Genomic DNA, 24,472 nt, shown 5'->3' on the forward strand with positions numbered 1-24,472 from the left:
AGCCATAAGTGGGCTGCAAAGATTCTGACTTCAGAAATACACTGTAACAAAGATATAGGATGGAGTTTCTTTGATACACCTACAAATTATGAAATTATACATAGTAATAAGTATGCCATCTATATATATAAATTTGGCAATGTGGACTCTGTTATGTTGAATTTCAAGAATTTTGGCTGGCCACAGCTATGCCGTTTTACGTGCGATCAGGCTGAAACTTTCAGGAAGTGTAAAGAGCACCCGTGCGGGTGACCTGACGTAGCAGTTTTTTTAATCAGGGCAGATTAATTGCCCTAAGGCTGATTGCCCTATGGCTGAGGCTATAGTTCAATGATGATGTCATCAGTGATGTCATTAGTGGTGATATCAGTGATGATGTCATCAATTATGTCATCAGTCTGAAGCTATATAAGTGATGGGAGTATAAGTATCGGGGAGGAACCAGACGGAGACGATGACTCCCGTCCCTGGGCTGTGCGGATGATTTGACGGCACCTGATTTTTTAATTAGGTGATTGTCATCAGTGATGTCATCCATAACGATGTCATCAGTGATGTCATAGAGCAGGCGAGGCCGTGACGCGCAGTGGTCATCAGTGATGTCATAAGAGCAAGTGAGCCCACACAGTGGGCGAGCTGCAGGGCGAGTGAGGGAGCAAGTGAGCCCGCACAGCAGCTGCTGGGGCAGCTTGGCAAGCTGCAGGGCTGACGAGCCTAGGAATCGTGCGTGCGTAGCCCGCTAGATGCCTAGTATCAACAAAACCACATACAGTATACTTACACCCAAACAAACTCACACACAGTTATGATTTCTAAATATTAAATATTGTGTCTATGGTAATTCACCTTGGATATAAAGTCGAAACATCTTTTGTTATATGCCAGCCTCTCATTGTTGTGGCTACATTCCTATTATGTCTGGCTTTGTTTTCAATATGCAAAATGTGGAAGCAGGCTGTCGCTCCTAGCAGATATTAAAAAAAAAAAAAAATTAACATCTGTTTATTGATTTTTAAGTGTAATAGACATCACAAAAATACAGCACAGAACAAACACACAAGTAACAGATCACCCCCCCCCCCCCCCCCTTGAAAAAAATGGTGGTGACACCACGGCAATGACAGATGACACAGTTACAACCATTACATGTTCCAATTAGATTAACAATAGGTTGGCAGATTTCCTGAAAGATTCCTTCTCGGTTTGACAGTGTGAATTGGATTTCGTCTAGATGTAATACTGCAGCAGCAGGACTGTAGCAGTCACGACTGCAGCAGCATATCAAAAGCCTTGGAAATAAAATAAAATAGGCCACTTGTGGCATTGTATGAATAGGTGAGATTCATGAGTTCCCTCATCTTCTGAACATTTCACACAGAGAGGGCTGAGGTGTCCTTGAAAATCCTATGTAACCTAGAGGGAGAGAAGTGCAATCTGTGCAGCACCTTGAGTTGTATCAAAGCGTGCCTCCTGCATTTATAGAACTTCTGTGAATATTGTCAATACAGGCTTATCTGATACTTTCTCCCTTGGAATCATTTCACACACAGAAGAATCTCAGTCAGTATAAAAGTCAGGGGGGCGCTTTGCCCTTGGTTGATTGACTGCCTTTGCCCCGCCCCCCTCCCACAGCATGTAGGATGCGACAAGGAGGTGGGCTCGTACAAACAAGAAGACAAATGTGGAGTGTGCGGGGGCGACAACTCCCACTGCCGCACGGTCAAGCTGACTCTCACCAAGACGCCCAAAAAAACAGGTAAGAATCATCACCTGCCTCTGCCTGCAGAGGAGAGGTCACTGCTTCAAGCTAACAGCATCACAATCAGCTGCTGGCTTCCACTAATTCAGTCATTATGTGAGATGTTTTATGATGATTGAAAAAGCTGAAATGCAATAGGTTGCATTTATGGGCTGCTTTTAACCGCACGCCATCAACATATATATATATATCCAAACTCGTCGTCTCTCAGATGAATCAGAAATAATCGGCTGCCATTGCCATTGAACTTACTAGCCACTATTTCAGGACTGGAACCATATAGCCTGCTGTGTCACTTTCTCTCCCTAGGCATGCTGAAGATGTTCGATATCCCAGTAGGCGCCCGCCATATTGTCATTGAAGAGAACGAGACGTCCCCCCACATCATTGGTGAGTGTGACCTCACACCTCCTGGAGCCTTTGTGCAGCCACACAACATGATTATTGCTACCACTCAACAAGTGCTTGCTGTGTGTTGTATTCAGTTGGAGAGCCGTGCTGTGACTTCAACCGTAGATATTATATTACTATAGATGGGTCACCGCAGGCTCCGCCAGTTCTAACAAACGGTAGCAGCAGCAAGTCTCCTAAATGGGCGTGGTCAACCATTGACTCAGACATGCCGAAAGTCTCCTAAGTGGGCGTGTCCGTGGAAAACCATGGGCAAAACCCACGTGACAAAATGACAGGAAGTGAGTTGAGGTTGGGCCGTCTTGCTTGAATCCCATCGTCTTTGCTTCAACTTCTCAGTTCTTCTCTGTTGGCTGGCTTATTTTTATGCCTCCGCCGGCGATAGCCAGGCCGGAGGCATTATGGATCCGGGTTGTCCGTCCGTACGGCCGTACGGCCGTCCGTCCGTACGTCCGTCCGTACGATGTTTGTTAACGCGATATCTGAGGAACGCCTGGACGGAATTTCATCAAATTTGCCTCAAACATCGACTTAGACTCAAGGATGATTTGATTAGATTTTGGTGGTCAAAGGTCAAAGTTCAAGGTCACTGTGACCTCTCGAACGCCATTTTCAAGCTTGTTAACGCGATATCTCAGGAATGCCTTGACGGAATTTAATCAAACTTGTCTCAAACATCGACTTGGACTCAAGGATGAACTGATTACATTTTGGTGGTCAAAGGTCAAGGTCACTGTGACCTCTCAAACGCCATTTTCCAGCTTGTTAACGCGATATCTCATGAATACCTTGACGGAATTTCATCAAATTTGCCTCAAACATCTACTTAGACTCAAGGATCAACTGATTACATTTTGGTGGTCAAAAGTCAAAGGTCAAGGTCACTGTCACCTCTCGAACGCCATTTTCAAGCTTGTTAACGTGATATCTCAGGAATGCCTTGACGGAATTTAATCAAACTTGTCTCAAACATTGACTTGGACTCAAGGATGAACTGATTAAATTCTGCTGGTCAAAGGTCAAAGGTCATGGTCACTGTGACCTCTCGAACGCCATTTTCCAGCTTGTTAACGCCATATCTCACAAATGCCTTGGCGGACTTTCATCAAATTTGCCCCAAACATCGCCTTAGACTCAAGGATGATCTGATTAGACTTTGGTGGTCAAAGGTCAAGGTGAGCTCTCGAACGCCATTTTCAAGCTTGTTAACGCGATATCTCAGGAATGCCTTGACGGAATTTAATCAAACTTGTCTCAAACACCGACTTGGACTCAAGGATGAACTGATTACATTTTGGTGGTCAAAGTTCAAGGTCACTGTGACCTCTCACACACCCAATTTCCAAGCTCTGTAACGCAACATCACAGGAGCGCCTTGACGGAATCTCTTCCAATTTGCCTCAAATGGCGATTTGGACCCCAGAATGAACTAATGGCGGAGGCATAAGTCCGCCTTGCGGTCGTTCTAGTTTTATTATTATTATTATTATTATTATTATTATTATTATTATTATTATTATTATTATTATTATTATTATTATTATTATTATTTCATTTTAGAATAATAGTCACAGTATCGAAACTATGAAATAACACAAATGGAATTATGCAGTGACCCAAAAAGTGTCAAACAAATCAAATCACTGTATATTTTTCTTCTTATCTGATTCTTTAAAGCAGCTGCCCTTTGCCTTGATGGAAATGCAATGGCTTTGGAAAGAAATTCATACACACTTCACTATTTCTATTTGTCACACACACGCATGCACGTGCACACACACACACACACACACACACACACACACACACACACACACACACACGCACTCACACAAATCAACCATTCATACATATTTATATCTATTCATTTATTCATAAGCCTTTAGATGAAAATGGCTTTAAGAGAATGAAGAAGCACATTCAATCCGCTGTGTCCAGACTGTAATGAGACAGCAGGCGGGACTGATCAAACAGAGGAGAGTGAACATCATAGATAGGCTGATAAGACTGGACATGTCACGCGGCTCACGTGACATGTCTAGATAGGCTAACACTGGACATGTCACGCAGCTCACCTCCATGAAAGCTCAGCCTCCACTGCATTTGCTACTACTGGGAAATCAACGAGGATACACCGGAGCCTATCTTCTTCCCTCCACTTTCCTCAGCAAATATTGTCAATGGGGGAAACCTATTGAGCACAAGGATGCTGGAAAGTTTGCTTGACGGTATATACTTGCTCTCAGTGTGGTGCTATGATATCCTGATGTCTTCTACACTGCCTTTCCATGTGAGCTGTTGTTGAAGGCATAGACCTTGGCTACGTGTCAGGCATAATAAGCCTTCAGGTAGGACAGTGAGAGAAGAGAGGAAGAGCCCTATCTCTCAGCGTACAATAGCTCTGTCTGACAGACCGTCTAGCCAAACCCTCCTCTCCTCTCTTCCCTTCTCCTCTCTGCTCCTCGCGTTCCCTCTCTGGCTTCAATTAGCTCATAGGAAGGAGAGATGACACAGAACCTGGAGTATTACTGCTGGCTTTCCACCATGCCAGACAAAATACACACCGATCGACACTCTCCCAGCTAGGAGGAGACTATTAGGACTTGTTTTGGGGGGTTGATACTGTCATTTCTCCCAGCTAGGAGGAGACTATTGGGACTTGTTTTGGGGGGTTGATACTGTCATTTCTCCCAGCTAGGAGGAGACTATTAAGACTTGTTTTGGGGGGTTGATACTGTCATTTCTCCCAGCTAGGAGGAGACTATTAAGACTTGTTTTGGGGGGTTGATACTATCGTTTCTCCCAGCTAGGAGGAGACTATTAAGACTTGTTTTGGGGGGTTGATACTATCGTTTCTCCCAGCTAGGAGGAGACTATTAAGACTTGTTTTGGGGGGTTGATACTGTCATTTCTCCCAGCTAGGAGGAGACTATTATGACTTGTTTTGGGGGGTTGATACTGTCATTTCTCCCAGCTAGGAGGAGACTATTAAGACTTGTTTTGGGGGGTTGATACTGTCATTTCTCCCAGCTAGGAGGAGACTATTAAGACTTGTTTTGGGGGGTTGATACTATCGTTTCTCCCAGCTAGGAGGAGACTATTAAGACTTGTTTTGGGGGGTTGATACTATCGTTTCTCCCAGCTAGGAGGAGACTATTAAGACTTGTTTTGGGGGGTTGATACTGTCATTTCTCCCAGCTAGGAGGAGACTATTATGACTTGTTTTGGGGGGTTGATACTGTCATTTCTCCCAGCTAGGAGGAGACTATTAAGACTTGTTTTGGGGGGTTGATACTGTCATTTCTCCCAGCTAGGAGGAGACTATTAGGACTTGTTTTGGGGGGTTGATACTGTCATCTCTCCCAGCTAGGAGGAGACTATTAGGACTTGTTTTGGGGGGTTGATACTGTCATTTCTCCCAGCTAGGAGGAGACTATTAAGACTTGTTTTGGGGGGTTGATACTGTCATTTCTCCCAGCTAGGAGGAGACTATTAGGACTTGTTTTGGGGGGTTGATACTGTCATTTCTCCCAGCTAGGATGAGGCTATTAGGACTTGTTTTGGGGGGTTGATACTGTCATTTCTCCCAGCTAGGAGGAGACTATTAGGACTTGTTTTGGGGGGTTGATACTGCCATTTCTCCCAGCTAGGAGGAGACTATTAGGACTTGTTTTGGGGGGTTGATACTGTCATTTCTCCCAGCTAGGAGGAGACTATTAGGACTTGTTTTGGGGGGTTGATACTGTCATTTCTCCCAGCTAGGAGGAGACTATTAGGACTTGTTTTGGGGGGTTGATACTGTCATTTCTCCCAGCTAGGAGGAGACTATTAGGACTTGTTTTGGGGGGTTGATACTGTCATTTCTCCCAGCTAGGAGGAGACTATTAGGACTTGTTTTGGGGGGTTGATACTGTCATTTCTCCCAGCTAGGAGGAGACTATTAGGACTTGTTTTGGGGGTTGATACTGTCATTTCTCCCAGCTAGGAGGAGACTATTACGACTTGTTTTGGGGGGTTGATACTGTCATTTCTCCCAGCTAGGAGGAGACTATTAGGACTTGTTTTGGGGGGTTGATACTGTCATTTCTCCCAGCTAGGAGGAGACTATTAAGACTTGTTTTGGGGGGTTGATACTGCCATTTGAGATCAAAACTACTCTTTTTCAGAGTGCATGCATAAAAAAACACTCCCCCCCCTTCCCCCCCTTGTGATTGACAGCTGTTAAGAATCAAGTGACTGGAAGCTTCATACTGAACGCTAAAAGCGAAGACGCCGAGTCCAAGAGCTTCATCGAGAGCGGGTTGGAGTGGGACTATTCCATCGGCGGTGAGAAGGAGAGCCTGAAAACAATCGGACCCCTTCATGAAGGCATCGTGGTGCTGGTGAGTGAACATGTGGTTCCACTCAGAGGGACTGGAAGCGTATCGTTCCTTTTCACTTTGCTGTGTTTCTCAAGTTTGAGTCTCCTCGCTCCCTTGTGTGTAGGTCATTCCCCAGGAGGAGGATGCGAAGATCAGCTTGACGTATAAGTATATCATCCACGAGGACCTGCTACCAGTCATCACTAACAACAATGTACTTCTGGCTGAACTGGACACCTACGAGTGGGCACTGAAGAGCTGGTCCCAGTGCTCCAAACCTTGTGGCGGAGGTTAGTGAGTGTATGTGTAAATGACTGTGTATTATAAGGTGTGTGTGTGTGTGTGTGTGTGTGTGTGTGTGTGTGTGTGTGTGTGTGTGTGTGTGTGTGTGTGTGTGTGTGTGTGTGTGTGTGTGTGTGTGTGTGTGTGTTGTATATGTGTGTGTGTGTGTGTGTGTGTGTGTGTGTGTGTGTGTGTGTGTGTGTGTGTGTGTGTGTGTGTGTGTGAGCTCACCGCTTCGCTCTACGTATCAGTCTGGACTTCCAGCCGACCACATCGATTTCAGTGGGCGGGAGTACTTGCCTTGATAGACAACTCCTTCAGCCAATCAGCAGATCCACCCAGAAGAACGGCAAGAACGTATTTTCCGCTGTGAAACTCCGCTGGTGCATACTGTGTTCTTGTTGAATTATTGTTACTGAGTCTATTTCTGCAATAACTGCACTTACGACTGTGTTTACTCTAACATTAACGTTACCACTCGTTGCTTCGGGAGAAACCATTAGGCCTACTGTTTTGCCAGGATTGGCTCGGTTACGTCATCAACTGTCCCTGAGGCCCGGTTACATTGTGGAATACATACTGGAAGTGTGGAAGTCCAGACTGATAGAGTGATCAAGATGGTTTGAACCAGGCTAGGTCCATCATCATCATCTAATAGCTGGAAGACTGATGATGTCATGTTTTCATCCCTCAGGCATACAGTACACCAAATATGGATGCAGGAGGAAGAGCGACAGCCGCCTGGTGCATCGAAACTTTTGCGAAACCAGCAAAAAACCCAAACCCATCCGGAAACGCTGCAATGTTCACGACTGCAGCCAGCCTGTGTAAGTGTCATCCACATACATTCGTCTTGTCATGATTAATGATCTCCCTGTTGATTGGAGAGAATGACGACTGCGATTTGCTCGTGGAAAGCAATGAAAAGCCCGTGCTTTGTGTTGACAGATGGGTGGTGGAAGAGTGGAGTCCCTGCAGTAAGACATGCGGGAAGCTCGGCTACCAGTCCAGGGCGGTGCAGTGCATGCAGGCCCTGCAAAACGGCACCAACCGGCCGGTGCACACCAAGCACTGCACCGAGGACCGTCCAGAGATGAGAAGGTCCTGTAACCACACCGTTTGCCCAGCGCAGTGGAGGACAGGGGCCTGGTCTCAGGTGGGTGGACCTGGTCCCAAAGACAGTCAGGTCTAACTTATTGGCATGTTGGTGATTTGATCACGAGATGTTGATCCAAGTTAGGAAGCTCATTGTCGTACACATATATATATATCTATGTATGTGTGTGTGTGTGTGTATATATATATATATATATATATATATATAGCAGTGAGGGGGGAGGGGATACACTGCCATGGCAGCAGTGAGAGGGGAGGGGCTGCTAAGGGGGGGCTTTTGTAAAGGACAAAGAAAGAATAAATTTAAATAATAAATGCACCCACACAAGGTACTGCAGCAGTACCTTGTGTAAAGTGGCCAAATTAAATGAGTAACAACTGTAGCAGTTTGTGTATTTCTCTGTAGTTTTTGAGTGGCAACTTTTCATTTTGCCACTTGCATGTCTGATCGTGTCTGTGTGTGTGTGTGTGTGTGTGTGTGTGTGTGTGCGTGCGTGCGTGCGTGTGTGTGTGTGCGTGCGTGTGTGCGCGTGCGTGCGTGTTCATTGGGGGCGTGGCAGTGTTCGGTGAGCTGTGGCGAGGGGATTCAGCAAAGACAGGTGGTTTGCAAGGCCAGTGACAACACCATCGGAGAGTGTGAGGGCGACAAACCAGGAACAGTCCTCATCTGCAAACTAAGTCCTTGTCCAGGTAAGATCAGTCCTCATCTGCAAACTAAGTCCTTGTCCAGGTAAGATCAGTCCTCATCTGCAAACTAAGTCCTTGTCCAGGTAAGATCAGAATGACAGATTTTGCGTCTGCCTCATCACTTGCACAGAGCAATAACCTTTTTCTCTAATAAGATGTTTTTAAGTGAGGCAGCCAACATTTAAAATAAATCATGTTGGGCAGTAACTTAGTTACAGTAACATAGCTACTCAAATTGTATAACTTTCCCCAGTACTAGTAGTGTAAGGCATTGGTTCTCAAATGGGGGTCCGGGGACCCCCAGGGGTCCGTGGCACCTTGCAAGGGGGTCCGCGAAAAGTTTTCAGGAAAATAAAAATACTACCTTTTTTGTTGTTGTAAAAGCTTCATAGTTCAACGAAAATATTTAATGCTTTAAATCTAAAATGGTTCATGGATTACATTCTAATCTAACAAACCTATCAATTTAAAAGTCAAGCACGTTTCCATGGAAACAATTAAGCTTAGCCCAAAATCACAAATCAGAATGAAGGGGTCCCCGGTATATTTTCTATCTTGTAAGGGGTGCTTGGCTGAAAAACATTTGAGAACCTCTGGTGTAAGGGATTACAATTTCCAAAACAGTAATTGCAGTATTATTACAGTTACTAATCCAAGTAGAATTACATTTACTGCATTACTTTCCAGCGCCGGCACAGCACTAAAACGAAGTGTGGAGATACAGTAGGTGTGGCTATGCGAGACGACTGCGTTACCAGAAAGCGATACATTTTTTAGGTAGGCAAATAAAGTATAAAAAGTATGCTGTTTGGATGATTGTTGACTCCCCCTGTTCCAATGAAGTGGATTCAGTTCTAAAAGCAGCTGGCTAAACAGGTTTCACGTCACTTTTACAGAAGGGGTGTATGTGTGAAAGTAATATAGTAATATAACGAGTAACGCAACTAATTACTTTCGATACCAAGTAATAAGTCAAGTATTTGTATTACTTTTTTCCTACGTATCTTGCCCAACACTTGAGGCAGGACAAGTGCAGTACGTAAAAGGATACATCACATGGGATGCTTTTCTAACAGGAATCTAACAAGCAGGTCAAACTGGAATGCTCGGTTCTCTTCTGATAATTGGCCCATAGAAACCATGACACATTTCAGACCATCAACTTACATCGAGATGAGCATCTCCTAAGCCAGGGGTTCCCCCCTGGCGTTAATTTAGCGCTTAGCGCTTTTCAAAACCAGGCCTTATTCAGTGCGCCGCGGATATTACTGTGCGTATTTACGCACAGCTCTCCTCTGCCGATCTCACACTCTCTCCCCCTCTCTCTCGCGCGTCAGACAGGCACAAAGACCGATGGAAAAAAAGTTGTGATATCATAGTTTTGAGCCCCTGCTGTTGAGCCACATGTGAAATCTCCCAGCATGCATTGAGGCTAATACATTTCAACAAGAAATATCAACCAAATCAGCCTAAATTGCCTAAAGTGGTAGATAGAAATAATGTTTATGTTCACACAACATGCAATTCTCGAACATTTCAATATTGGCCAAAATAAAACATAGAAATCCAAACACAACCCTATGTGAAACATATATGTAATCCAGGTGGTATATATATCCCTATATATCCCTCGCAGATTTAACGTGATTTAGATGAGTGACAGCCATAACACGGTTCTACTGTGATGTCCTACTGTGATGTCTGCTCCATAAGACTTGGCTTACTTCACATTTACTTTTACAATAAAAACACATTTATGCAATGACTTTACATAATGTAGGCTATATTTATGTGCATCATCTGCAGCACTGGAGAAGAAAAGGTAGCGAGAGAAAACGATATAATTCTAATCTGGACAAACTTTCACCAATCTAATCTCATCATGACATAGGCCACATAGGGATAGGCTATATTTTTCTAGCCAATGCGTTTAGAACATTCTTTTCACTTTGATCTTGCTATAGTGTAGCGTATTTACATGATTGCAGTATTTAAACTGCAGTGAGATTGGTTTGAGAAGCATAATAATATGGAATAATATATATGGAGACAGACGGGGATGAAAGGGAGGGGGGGAGCTCAGAACGCTTTGGTCGGCTTTTCTGACCGGACTGGATTGCTCCGTGGAATTGGAGCTTAAAAGGGAAGCTTGTGATTCGTTTACTGCACTTCTCCAATGAGCAGGTTGTGCATAATTTTACGATTAAAAGGCGTGGTTATAATGCTTAAGGCCGCGTGTAGCGCCGACACCAAAATATCGAGTGCGCTGGTCCACACCCACTAATCTGCGCTGCGCCTGGCACTAAGCTTGTCTTTCACCTTTGTTTTCCAAAATTGTGAAACATTTTGCCATTGCCCCATGATCCCATTAATTTAAACTTAAAGTCCCTGGAAACCAAAATCCACAAAAACGTTCTAACTATGTTATTTAGGGTCTTGTGTTAGTAATTGTGTGGCTCAGAAATTATGATACATTACTTTCAACCCAAAGCCTTAAAATCGCCACTTTTCTACAAGGTCTGGATTTCCATTTCCTCATTGAAGAGAGCAGTGCGCGCGGTGCTAAAATGCAGGAGCTTATCACGTCATAAGATTTAATCGAATCACACACACGCATGCACGCACGCGCGCACACACACACACTGACACACACACAGTAGCGCTGTGCACTCGCTGCGCAGCGGCGAGTGTGTTGGCCGAGCAACGCGCGAACACACACACACACACACACACACCATCTCTCTTTCCTTCTCTCTCTCTCTCTCGGAGGAGACCGAGGAGACCTACTCAGGGGAGAGAGAGAAGGAAAATATCTGCTGCAGACGGGACACGCCCACACAATCCGCGGGAGAAAATACACTCTAAAATCGAATTGATTCTCATTACTTTTGCCATGACTGTCAAACCTAAATTTATATACTTTGCGACGTTCATCATCGTTCAAATTTGGCTGGTGGCTTATTAACACATTGAGTGCCAAGGACGTCTGTGGACGTCCTAAAAAAAAGTAACGAGGAGTGCCAAGGACGTCTGTGGACGTCCTAAAATCATAATTCATATTATTCCATAATTCTGCTGTTTAAGGTCGTACCTAGCCAGTGAGCATGAATCCCTTCAAGGGATCACACGGCGCCACCTTAAACATCGACACGGGAGCTGCGCCACCCACCTCAGATCCTTTACTTTGTGCAGGAGAAAGCAGGGAAAGACGTGATCAAAGGGGAAACCGATGCATGCTGCAGCCAGAGCCGTATAGATTGCTCTGTCTGCAGCTGAAAGTTGGCTGCATCCGCGCCCACAACTGAGCTCTTCTGCTTCTATCTATCTGTCTGCATATAGTTTCTCCACACGATTCCCTGCCAGAAAGCCAGCACCCGAAGCCGAACGGCCAAACCTTTTCGTTCAGTCGCGTTTGGCATTTCCTTGTTGCGCTGGGATCCGGGCAAAAACGGAGTCTGAGAAAACAGACTCTGTGCGTGTGGGGAGGAGCCCGCAGCTCAGAGGTGGAGAGGGGGGGGGGGGGGGGGCACGCAGGCTGCACAGAACCACACCACGCCACCACATCAGAAAACACCAGCCAGAGTCAGTGAATGTGCTCGAAATTAGAGTGCAAAAAGTATTCATAAAAGTGACTATATCTTGAAAAGTAAAAAAAAACAGCAGAAAACCCTTGAAAGTGCTCTTCTTTCAGAGGCTGTCATTTCATAATGGAACTGTCTAGAAACAAAATTTCTTCTTTGGAAGAAGTAGGAGTGTCCAATGTTTCATTAAAGTCCAGCCCTGTCAATATAGCCCTAATAGAAAAAATTCTATAGCTGTTTTCACCTGAATGGAAGTGAATCTGGCACAGGCTCCAGACAATTTTACTGAAGCGCTGTGGCACTCAATGTGTTAACATAGGTTCCTGTGATGTGATGAACTCAAAATGCTAAATAATAAAGAAATATTTCTGGTTTCCAGGGACTTTAAGTGGTTCATTCAATTTCCTGTTTGTCTGATGATTACCAGAGAGCCAAACTGGCTATTATGGCCCCTATCGTTGCATCGGCCTAGTTTCTACGCCGAGCGCCTGGCGCAGTGGGTGTGGACCAGCGCACTTGATATCTTGGTCTTGGCGCTACACGCAGCCTAGAGCATTACAACCACGCCTTTTAAGCGTAAAATTATGCACCGTCATGCTCATTGGATAAGTGCAATAAACGAATCGCACGCTTGCCTTTTAAGCTCCAATTCCAGTGGTCCAGCAAAACCAGACAGAAGCCAAGCGCTCTGCCCCCCCCCCCCCCCCCCCCCCCCCCCCTTCATCCAGTCTGTCTGTCTCCATATAGGCTATTATTCCATATTATTATGCTTCTCAAACCAATCTAACTGCAGTTTAAATACTGCAAGCATGTAAATACGCTACACTATAGCAAGATCAAAGTGAAAATAATGTTCTAAAGGCATCAGCTAGAAAAATCTAGCCTATCCCTATATGATGAGATTAATTTTATATTGGTGAAAGTTTGTCCAGAAAGATATCGTTTTCTCTCCCCTGCTGCAGGTAGAATGATGCACATAAATATACCCTACATTATGTAAAGTCATTGCATACTGTAAATGTGTTTTTATTGTAAAACTAAATGTGAAGTAGGGCCAAGTTATTGGAGCGGACATCACAATATAGCACATGCCAGTAGAAGCGCGTTCCGCAGCGCGTTCCGCTGTCACTTATCTAAATCACGTTAAATCCACAAGAGATATATATAGGCCCAGGAGGACATATATGTTTCACATAGGGTGGTGTATTCATTTCGATGTTTCATTTGGTCCAATATTGAAATGTGTACAATTGCAGGTTGTGTTACCATTACACATTAATTTAGATCGACCTTTTATATCTATTTCGCCTCATTTGGTTGCTATTTAGTAGTGAAATGGAGAAGCACAATGCATGCTGGGACATGCCAGGCAACTTACAACTTATTTTTCCTATATGGGAAGTGTGTTGTGCCTGTCTAAGCGAGGGAGTCAGAGAGAGAGAGAGAAGGGTGACAGAGAAGAGGCAGAAGAGCACTGGCGCACTGAATAGGACTGGTTTCAGAGAGAGACAGAGAGGGGTGACAGGGGAGAGGCAGAAGAGCGCTCCTTGCAACTGGCGCACTGAATAGGCCTGGTTTTCAAAAGCGCAAAGCGCTAAATTTACGCCAGGTGGGAAGATATCAGTACGCCGAGATTTAAGGCGGACACGCCCATTGTGGCCCATTCTGGGACTGCGCCACGCCCATTCGGCCTAAAGCGCATTTGGCAGCGTAAAGCCATATTGATATCTTCCCGAAGCAGGCGCAAGGCACGTTTTTTTGCGTTTAAGGCCCGTTTTAGCGCCGAAGGCCTGTGGGAGAATAGGGCCCTATAACTTCACTTGGTCCCTATCCTACTATCCCTCAAGTAACTAACTCACAATACTGCTCACCTGTGATGCCTGTCCTCATTTCGGTTCCTCTTCAAAGAGTTGGGAGCATCAGAATAGCTGCATGTTCCCCTGTAGAACCAGTGAGTGGAACATTTAATTGGAGTTGTCAAAAATATGAAAAATAAGCGCAGTTTAGGCCCCTTGTGCTATAAATAGCACCAGACTTTATTATAGGTTTCTAACAACACAGCTCTTGTTTTCTTACAGTGGCGAGAGGTTGTCAAGAGCTTTTCTTGGGTCTTGTTTATTAAAGTCACATTTTCCTACGTTTGACATATTTTGTTCTCTCCTCCTCGCTGTTGTGTGCGACAGGACAGACCTCCTCCTCGCTGTTGTATACGACAGGACAGACCTCCCTGCTCGCTCTCATCACAGCGGAGAACTCCACGATAAAGGACGACGCTGTGCACCAAAGGGTTCCGGAAAATCCTGTCCACAAAATCTCTTCAAGTAGGTCAACATGCAGTCTTTCTTTCTTTCTTTTTTTAGTATATTTATTCAGTTTTCCATTTTCAGAGGGACAAACAGTTATAGCCTACTGTTGATTGGGATAACATAGTATATGCCCACAATCTCCACAAAAATAACAGACGGTAAAAGCATAACAGAAAAAAACACACACACACACACACACACACACACACACACACACACACACACACACACACACACACACACACACACACACAGAGCACCTACTGTAGGCAGAAGGTTATGCAATCTTTCTTGAAATGTATGGCAGTGGTCTAAGGTCAAATGTGTACAATACATTGCAAAAAAAGTCTCCATAATATCGGCAACCAGTCATTTAGTCTCATATTCAGCCTTATTTTTCTTAAACCAAGAGAAAGATTGTGCCAGTGAGGTGCGATAACTTTTTTACCAGTGCAGTTTCACTTGTTTCTAAGGCTGCAGCTATGGATTATTTTAATAATCGAGGATTCTACCGATTATTATAGATAGAAGAGTTGTCTATGCTTTTATTTTCTCTGGCTTAGACTATTGTAATAATGCCCTCTACACAGATATGACCCAGGCCTCCCTCCTTTGATTGATTGATTGATTTTATTTATGGATATAACAGACAGAATCCAAGGGATGACATGTAAAAGTGTAAAACACTTATTTCCAACATGGTCCCTGGTCTTCTACAAACAGGACACACAGTAACACATAACATAAAATAAACCAAATAACATCACACATAACATTGCCTTCAACTTCAAAACGCTGCTGCTAGGCTTATCACTGTTTAAAAAAAACGAGGACATATAGCACCGATTCTGGTCTCCCTGTTCTGGTTTCTTTTCATATTGATTTTAAATATTGTTGACCTTCAAGGCCTTACACGACCTGACCCCTAGTTAGATCAGAGACCTACTTTTCCCCTACTGTATGTGCCTGGGCGCCCTCTCAGGTTAGCTGATTGTGGCCTTCTGGCTATCACTATCTCGTGCTCTGGCAAGTCCAGGCCCCCACACTACCTGTTGAGATTAGGGCCTGCTAAACCTGTCACTGTTTTCAAATCCCTTCTTAAAACATTCTTTTTTAGAAAAGCTTTTATCTCTGTATGACTGTTTGTTGTTTATTGTATTTTAACCTTTGTGTGAAGCACATTGTAACTTTGTTAAGAAAAGTGCTATATAAATAAAGTATTTTATTATTATTATGATCATTATTATGATAATTATTATGATTATGATAATAATAATAACAATAATAATAATAATAACAATAATAATAACAATAACAACAACAACAACAATAATAATAATAATAATAATAATAATAATGATAATAATCATAATAATTATGACATCATCAAAAGTCTTCTTTTGTCTGACTAACGATCCACAACCCAAAGATGATCAGTTTACTGGCATAGAAGACTAAAGAAATTAGAGAATATTCACATTTTACACTTGAAATTTTGTATTCATTAATTTTATGTCAATCGGATAATCGATTCATCATTGCAGCTCTACTTGTTTCAGAAATCTTCTTGAAATGCATGTCAATATCTTGAAACAAGTAAGAATAAGGCAGATCACTCCACTACTATCAAGAAAATGACACTTGATTCTAGAAAATTCTTGAAACAAGTTGATTTGCATTGGAAACCAGTAAAAGTATAATATGTAATTCCCACGGATATAATATTTTAGGAAGATTTTAATTTTAGGGCTCAATAATTGTTTAAGATGAACATTTCAAGTCAAGTGGGGAGAGCGGGGGGATTTCAGAGTGTAGTGGAGCCAATAAAGAAAGGATTGTTTTTTAAAGCTTGTTCTATGATGTCTTCTCCACTGTTATTAGATGAACCATGTCTGGGGGATAAATCCATCTTCTGTCAAATGGAGGTGCTAGCCCGCTACTGCTCCATCCCTGGATATAATAAGCTTTGTTGTGAGTCTTGCAACAAGAAAGACATCTTCGCCACACTGGCTCCAGACCTGCAGAAGACTGCATTGGCCTCCATTGAACCGGAGATTTCCACTCAGTATTACCCCACCACCTCCCCTGACGCCCCCCTGCCCTCCACCACCCAGAGCCCGCCGCAAACCACTAAAGCCATCGGCAGACGGCCTCGTTCCACCGCCCAGGGCCTGACAACCGCCGCGCCTGCCGTGCAGAACCACGCCTCCCCCGAATCTTCGCCATCCGCGGGTGCGGCTGTTCCGCCCCAGGGTCCCACTGGCGACTCGTCCGCTGCCGCCGCCGCCGCCGGGAAGGGAGACTCGAACCCGCGGCCTCTTCTACCTCCAGGGCCGCCACTTGGGCCGCCGGCAGACTCCAGCGGAGGTGACTCTAAAGAGCACAGCCGGAACAGCACTTTAGGCCCGGCCGCTGCCAGGTCAAGAAGGGACGCGTTAGGATGGGAGAGGGACTCGGCTCACAGAAGACATGAACAGTGATGCTAGGATGGGAGAGAGGAACTGGACTCACAGAACACACAAACAGTGATGTTTATCCTGTGAACGTGCTGCTCGCTCTGCGACACGGCCCCGCTCATCGGCTCATCCTCGCAGCATCCCGTAGACTCACACTATTGCTGCCATTTTGTTTTATTTTCCCCCATGCCGGCGGACTTAGACCAGTGATGGTTTACCTCAGTAAAACGACAGAGTGATCTCTATGCACATGCACTGCATCGCTCTGCCCTCTCTGCTTCAAATATGAAATGGAAGAAAATAAATAAATCGTTAAACGAAGGTGCTGTACTAAAACGACTACAAGGTATGTTAAAAGAAAAATGTGACGACTGCATTGCTACATTGATGTTTTGATCTGTGTACAGTTGTTTTCTCAAGTGCATTAGAACTACTATTGAACTTGTGTTTTGAACATGTGAGCCATGGTCAACCTCGCTGTTCCCCGGTGCTTTTATCTGTTGATGTACTTCCCAAATCCAACTTACAGCTGATTTTCCTCACTGGTCAAGAATCATGTCTGTTTGCAAGCCAACTCCACTGTAGCATGCCCTCTGCCTTTGTGGAAGTCAGTCACATATGCTTAAAAAAAAACGTTTTTAAGAAAAACACACTATGATATTTTTTTTTGTAACTGATATATTTTTCAAATAATATTGTATATAGTGTAAATTTCAGCAGGTTATGAAAAGAAAATGAATAACCAGCAATGTAATGGAAAGTATTTTGCAAATTGAGAAATGCAGACAAAGCTGTAATTCTACAGAATGAGTTTGGGCCAGTGTCATACTGTTTAAGTCTGCGTTACAGCGTTCCTGCATTGCAGTTCATAACATCATTATGTGTATTGTATAGTTCTTGTATATACGTACATGAATGAAAGCTTTAAATGTTAATATTTATTGAATTTTTAAATGGTATGGAGAGAAAAAAGTAAAATACATGTTTGAAAGAAATGTCTTTTCACTCTTCTCTATTTATTTGCCCGATTTATTTATTTGTTTGTTCAGCTCAGATTTTCTTATCTGTTGGATTCCATGTAGAAATATGATATATTCATCATGCAATAAGTGGCTCTGTTTGCATGGCAAACCTGTTTCAGCTTGACACCAAAGCCCGGCTTCATCAAGCCTTGTGTGTGTGGTGTTGTATTTTGTGATCTCAAATTGGCCATCCTTGATTCATTTATTTATTTATTTATTTATTTATTTATTTATTTATTTATTTATTTATTTATTTATTTATTTATTTTTTACAGCCCACAGATCTGCTTTCCTGAGCAGCCTGAAATTGACTCTCCTGGATTTGTGTTGAAAAGAACTGATGGCATTTCCCTGCACAGCAGTATAAGTATGGCAGTGTGTGTTAACCCGTTCTGAATGATCTCCAGTCCATTCCAATGGACATAACTTTTCTAGGATGTCTAGATCTATGATTACTGTCATCTGACTCCACCCAAATGCACAAACCTATTTGATCGGATGTCCAATTAGAGTGTTCCACATAATCTAAAGTGGACTGCAGTAGAGCCACACACCCCTTTTCAGCAAGCATGACCAACCGTGAAGCTCCATGGAAGTGTAAGGCCTTTTCTTTAGTCTAATAATCATATTATACATAATTTGTGTTTAAAGCAAACATGACATGTCAAATACATGTCAAAATATCAAAGATGTATAGCTTTTAATCAGGATTTTCCCCAAGATTTTAGAGTAGAAATCCACCATAACTTTTTCTTGTGCGTGTGTGTGTGTGTGCGTGTGTTTGGAAAATAATAGACCCTTTTCACGGAGGCCATTTTGTGTCAAAAAGGCAGAATAAACACAGGTGCAAGCAAAACACTAATGAGGGTTTCCAAATTCCAATCAATTGCTTGCACCTGTGTTTACCCTGCCTTTTCGACACAAAATGGCCCCCGTGAGAAGGGTCTATTTGGGTTCTGAATTAGATAATGCGATTAAATACAAACAGGCATTTTGGAAAACAGTTTTGGTTCCCCCAAGAAGTGATAAGATGCATCTATTTGATATTGCATCACTCAGCGGTATTCAGATTATTTTACAATGTGATGGATGGAAGTACAGGAAGTGAACAGTCAATAATACTTTATTTCTTTCATTCATACATTATACAATAGTAATAGAAATAGCACCAACAGACAAACATTGACATAAAACAGGACAACACGTTAACCGTGTTAGGAAATGGGGAATACTAAAGAGATAAATTCCTAATATGAGCCTAGACTAGTTCCTTCTGGTTCCTTCCTCCTTGGCAACTCACACAGCTGTGGGTCTCCCAAGGGCCACGTTTTGAGAGGCAGCCAGACTGCCACCCCGGTGCCTCTCCTGGCTTTCCCCTGTGAGAGGTTGCAGGGTGTCACAAAGACTGTGATGTGTGCAAAGACGTCAGATGTGTTCGTAGGTGTCTGATGAAATCCAGCTGTGCTCCAGGCAAGGCCTGATTGACAATGGACTTTGGCAGCCAGCCCTGAAAACGACATTATCTTGGTTAAACACCCGGATCAAAATGTGATCATTTTGGTGACTGCCACTCTAAAGGAATATGCAACTATAAAAGTCTTAAGAGAGGGGCAAAAAACCAGCACTCAAAATAATTCCTTTTGGGTTGTTTTATTTACCTTCAAGCAAGTTGACAATGACAATGAACGTTTCGGCGTGGAGCCTTCCTCAGCATTCCTCAGCAACAATGCTGAGGAAGGCTCCACGCCGAAACGTTCATTGTCATTGTCAACTTGCTTGAAGGTAAATAAAACAACCCAAAAGGAATTATTTTGAGTGCTGGTTTTTTGCCCCTCTCTTATTATTTTTTGCGCCGTGCACCGTAACTTTTTGAAACTTTTGAGAGTGCTCACCAGTCGTGACTTCTAGTCACTGACTATTTGGACAACTATAAAAGTCTTGCCTGTGGTCATTTCTATCTTTAATATCATACCTGCCAAACCCTAATACTTTCAATATCAACATCCTTTAATCAGTCACTACAGTATACAATAAGCCGATCAATGGCGTAGCTGCACTGAGTAATCCATGCATGTGTTTTTTCCTCAGTTCAGAAAATAGAAAACAAACACAGAAAAGTCCTACCTTGACATCCATGTTGAGCAGCCAGGTGAAACGACTCCTCCCTGCGTCCTCTGGCAGAGCCTCTATGATCATGCAGGTTGGTCCGTGCTCCGCTCTGTAACATGCACACAAGCTGAGTGAGCATGGCTCAAAGCTGCAAACTCATCTCATGTGGTTCAAATACATGGTCCACTGCTGGGCCCTAACATCATGCACATTATTACTGTACAAGGCACAAATGCTACTGGGAGAAACCGCAGAATATATTATATATTAGCATTTACACCCATGCCAACCAAAAGGTCAAATCTAACACTACCATCTGTAGTATTATTCAAGACTTCATTCATAAAGGTTAATCCTATAGATTTAAGCATGTGCTTTATTTTCTTATAATAAGCTATAATGTTTTTAAACGAATTAAAAACAAAATAATATAGATAGATAGATAGATAGATAGATAGATATGATTGATGTCTGTAGAGATTTTAGGTAATTGAAATTTGACTGTGCATGTTACCGTACAATAATCATTATAATTCTGGTCAAAGAAAAACGGACATTACTGTTGTGATTGCTTACATTATTGGGTAAAATCAGTCCACTTAAAATATATGTGCATTGGGTAAGAGAATGATGGCTGTTCTAGTTTCTACAGGCTGCTCGACATCACGTGACACACGTCATCATCCATCCTACCTCACAATGCCCTTCTCAGGTGGGAAGGATTCCAGCTGAGTCGCTGCTCCGCCAAGATATATACGGGATTTGTGCTTGCAGCTGTGTCTGACACTCAGGAAGTCCCTTTGGCCGATGAGCATCCCTGCTCCTGACTCTGCCGACACCTCGTGAGTCACAACGGTTCCTGGACCAACTTGCTTGAGAACCTGCAACACGACAGATACGACATCCCATTCAGTTTAGACATCATGGAAAGAACTGGACTGCTCAACTCGAATTGGATCCAGCAGGTAGAAACATTACAGAAAGAGCGCAAAGCTCCTCTGAAGCAGTGGTTCTCAAAACCTTCATGGACCCCTAATCGGACACAAATTAGACCATAGACCCCCATTTGAAAAGATTTGGTCCCAAGATCCCCCATCTGATACCATTTTTGCTTTTAGATGTTTTATTACGGAAAGTATGAAACCCATGACCAAACTAGTCATACATTCTGCCATTGTGTTACTTATGGATGTAATTCTGGTGAAAATAAATGATTCAGGTTTTTGCTGGGGAGCCCCTGGTGTGAACTGTTAGGACAGGGATACTCAACTTGCTTTCCCCGGGGGCCACTTTCATGAAATGATAGGAGGCCAGGGGCCAGTTATAAACAATCAATATACATTTTTCTGTAGCGGATTGTAGGTTTTTGGGGTGTCAGCCGGAGTTTAGTCTGACAATGTTGTGCACACCGGATAGTTAGTTAGGTTAAGTACATACATAAGTGCCTGGGTAGCGAGCAGACGGCAGTATTTGACAATTTAGCAGCTAAATCATAGATTATTGAAAGATATTCCATATTCCAGACTGAAATGCTATAAGACTTAAAGGAACACTCCGCCCATTTTCAACCAGCTTTGTATCAGAACATCAGTAGTACTGTATATAAGAAAACTGTAAACGGTTTTGAAGTCATTTAATTTGACAGTTATTGAGTGTTAAAGTGTGGACCAGTGACATCACTGGTCCACACTAACTCAAATTAATAACTCATTAACTCAAATCAACTCTCAATAACTGTCAAACTATTCATCATTCATCTAGTTTGACAGTTATTGAGAGTTGATTTGAGTTAATGAGTTATTCATTTGAGTTAGTGTGGACCAGTGATGTCACTGGTCCACACTTTAACACTCAATAACTGTCAAATTAAATGACAGACTTCAAAACCGTTTACAGTTTTCTGATATACTACTGATGTTCTAATGATACAAAGCTGGTTGAAAATGGGCAGAGTGTTCCTTTAAGCATTGGGCAGGAGTATTGGCCAGAATGACATGAACATTTGGACACTTATTCAGCGGGTATCTTGCATGTTGCGTTCAGGTGCACTGTAAAAAAAAAAAAAAAAAATGTGTGCAATTCCATCGCGGGCCACACAGGGGGCGCCCGTTGAGTATCACTGTGTTAGGAGACCAATAATAGCTTACATTGATGTGCTGGACACTGGAGTTCCACCGGTGCATCTCATCCAGCTTGACAAACAGGATGTGGTACAGCTCCTCCGCGCTGGCCTCCAGGACCACGTCCAGCCGGAAGACCTTCCTGGCCCCGGCTGTCACTTTGCTGCAGATTACATCGCCATTGCCCTAGAAAAAGAAAAGACCGGTTTAGAAAATGGAAATGTTATTTTGAGTGTGTGAATACCGACAGCAAAGATAGGTAAACATTTGAGTCAGTCGGGATGACTTTCGAGAGATCAGACTCAAATATATACCTCTGCAATCTCTGTCTGCCATCCCTCTTTGTCCTCCAAGATGTCGAGAGCCTTCCTAATTGCATCTTGGCCTTGTTGGACATAAAATAGCCGCTCTTCTTTCAGCTGAACAGACGTTCTGTCTTCTGCTTTGGGCTCTGCAAAAGCATTCATCTCGTCAATATTTCAGCAGCTGTACATCAGTGAACATCAAAATGTCAATTGGAACGATAAGAGGAGGACAACGTTTTAATGGTTGCAATTATACCATGATAAGTGACGTCTGTCCTCTCTGGCAGCTGGGTGTGTCTCCACCGCTCCATGTGCGGGATCTTCTGGCCTATCACTGCCACCACGGCCCTGTGTTGCAGCCCTGTGTGATGGAGCAGGAAAGGGGATGCAGAATGAGCAATACTTGTTGAGAATAGTCTTTTGTTAGGATGCAGCATTGACCACCATCAGTGCACAATGGAGCTAAAGTACAATCACAAGTCTTGGGAGTGTAGATGCTATTTACCTGTCAAGATCCTCAGATGTGGGTAGGAGATTCCACAGCAGAGTTTCACAACAGCAGGCAGCATAGTGTCTGTCTATCCTCGGCAGAGACAGCACGCTGAGGGAGTGTGTCTCAGGGCCCAGGCTTTATATGGCCTGTGAAGGACATTCTGCCGAGATAAGGCGCAATCAAGGAGATAGGACGTATTCCGACTTCTGTTATCAAGGCCACACCTGGCTGTCAGGAGTCTTAGAGAAAATTAGAAGTTGGACGCAAGACGGGGAGGAAAGATTCAGAGTGAAAACTTTGAGACGATTTCTGCGTATTTTGCTCACAAATCAACTGCCGCATATGGCAGCAGCTACACAGCTAACCTGCTAAACAGAGGAAAGAGGTGTAAGGCCATGGGGGTCCTCCCACCTCATCAGTTCAGTTTGTAACCTGTTCAAATTATGCATAACCTTTTTCAGGGATGTGCAATTATCTTAAAAGGGATTCTTTTGATCTGTGGGAAATTGTAATTTCTCGATTAACGCCTCTTCTTTTGTTGTTACTGTATTCACAGTGAGACTTTTTTCAAATTAATGAAACAAATATGGAAGGGCAGATGCATTTGTTTATAGGCAACCTGAAGTTTATGGATGCTCGCTTTTTTAAACTTTACCCACAGGGGGGCAGTATAGATAGGCGTACAGTATGCCCTAAAAAGAGTTATCTTAACATCATCAGAACAGGAGTGGAATTTCCTGACCAACATGTTAGCCTGTATATATAGGCTATACGTCGCTGTCTATACATATCATCATCATCACACATTTGGTCAGTGATGAAGTGGCCCAGGTATTTAGTTTGATCAGAGACAGATAGAGCATGCTCAGACAAATGAAAAATAGGAAAAGAAAGATTTGACCCCATATTCAGAACTAATGTTCTTAAGTTAAGTTATCCTTTATTTATCCCCATGTGGAAATTCATCCTCTGCATTTGACCCATCCTCTACTAGGAACCTTCGTGGAACTAGGAGCAGTGGGCAGCCGCAATGCAGTGCCCGGGGACCAACTCCAGTTCTTTTGCCATTGCCTTGGTCAGGGCTACTGACAGGAGTCTTAACCCTAACATACATGTCTTTGATGGTGAGAGGAAACCGGAGCACCTGGAGAAAACCCACACGAACACGGGGAGAACATGCAAACTCCACACAGAAAGGACCTGGGACGGACCGGGGTTCGAACCCGGGACCTTCTTGCTGTGAGGCAACAGCGCTAACTACTGAGACACCATGCCGTCATTATTGAGTAGTTGCTGAAACCCAGCGCTCGGAGCCCTGAAATGTGACCATGAGAAGACCGCAAAGATGAAGCCAGCGTCCCCTCGTAAGGCTGCTGTCAGAGATAAACCAGTGATGGATTATGTCAGGAGGAGTGTCCAAACTTTTTGGAACGTGCATACTGTACGGATGGTTATCAAATTATG

General features: G+C 43.4%; 2 protein-coding genes across 2 annotated transcripts in view; one reads left to right on the top strand and one right to left on the bottom strand.

The window, feature by feature from the left end:
- Positions 1 to 17,829, top strand: part of adamts14 (ADAM metallopeptidase with thrombospondin type 1 motif, 14) — a 74,772-nt gene extending 56,943 nt beyond the window's left edge. The window contains exons 14-22 of the mRNA XM_083636208.1: positions 1,633 to 1,756; positions 2,069 to 2,149; positions 6,389 to 6,552; positions 6,656 to 6,821; positions 7,508 to 7,640; positions 7,762 to 7,969; positions 8,490 to 8,619; positions 14,381 to 14,518; positions 16,385 to 17,829. Of these exons, the coding sequence (XP_083492334.1) occupies positions 1,633 to 1,756; positions 2,069 to 2,149; positions 6,389 to 6,552; positions 6,656 to 6,821; positions 7,508 to 7,640; positions 7,762 to 7,969; positions 8,490 to 8,619; positions 14,381 to 14,518; positions 16,385 to 16,983 (1,743 nt within the window). The 3' untranslated portion in view covers positions 16,984 to 17,829. The remainder of the gene's footprint in view (positions 1 to 1,632; positions 1,757 to 2,068; positions 2,150 to 6,388; positions 6,553 to 6,655; positions 6,822 to 7,507; positions 7,641 to 7,761; positions 7,970 to 8,489; positions 8,620 to 14,380; positions 14,519 to 16,384) is intronic.
- Positions 17,830 to 19,377: 1,548 nt separating this feature from the next.
- On the bottom strand, positions 19,378 to 23,084 carry star2 (steroidogenic acute regulatory protein 2; the record flags this gene model as incomplete). Its single annotated transcript, XM_083635753.1, has 7 exons — positions 19,378 to 19,488; positions 20,106 to 20,199; positions 20,784 to 20,971; positions 22,238 to 22,396; positions 22,525 to 22,661; positions 22,772 to 22,876; positions 23,021 to 23,084. 7 exons carry the CDS (start codon positions 23,082 to 23,084, stop codon positions 19,378 to 19,380), a joined length of 858 nt encoding a protein of 285 aa, XP_083491879.1.
- Between the last annotated feature and the right edge of the window lie 1,388 nt (positions 23,085 to 24,472).

Source organism: Poromitra crassiceps, assembly GCF_964638095.1.
Source record: "Poromitra crassiceps genome assembly, chromosome: 4".
In the NCBI taxonomy this organism is placed as follows: Eukaryota; Metazoa; Chordata; class Actinopteri; order Beryciformes; family Melamphaidae; genus Poromitra; species Poromitra crassiceps.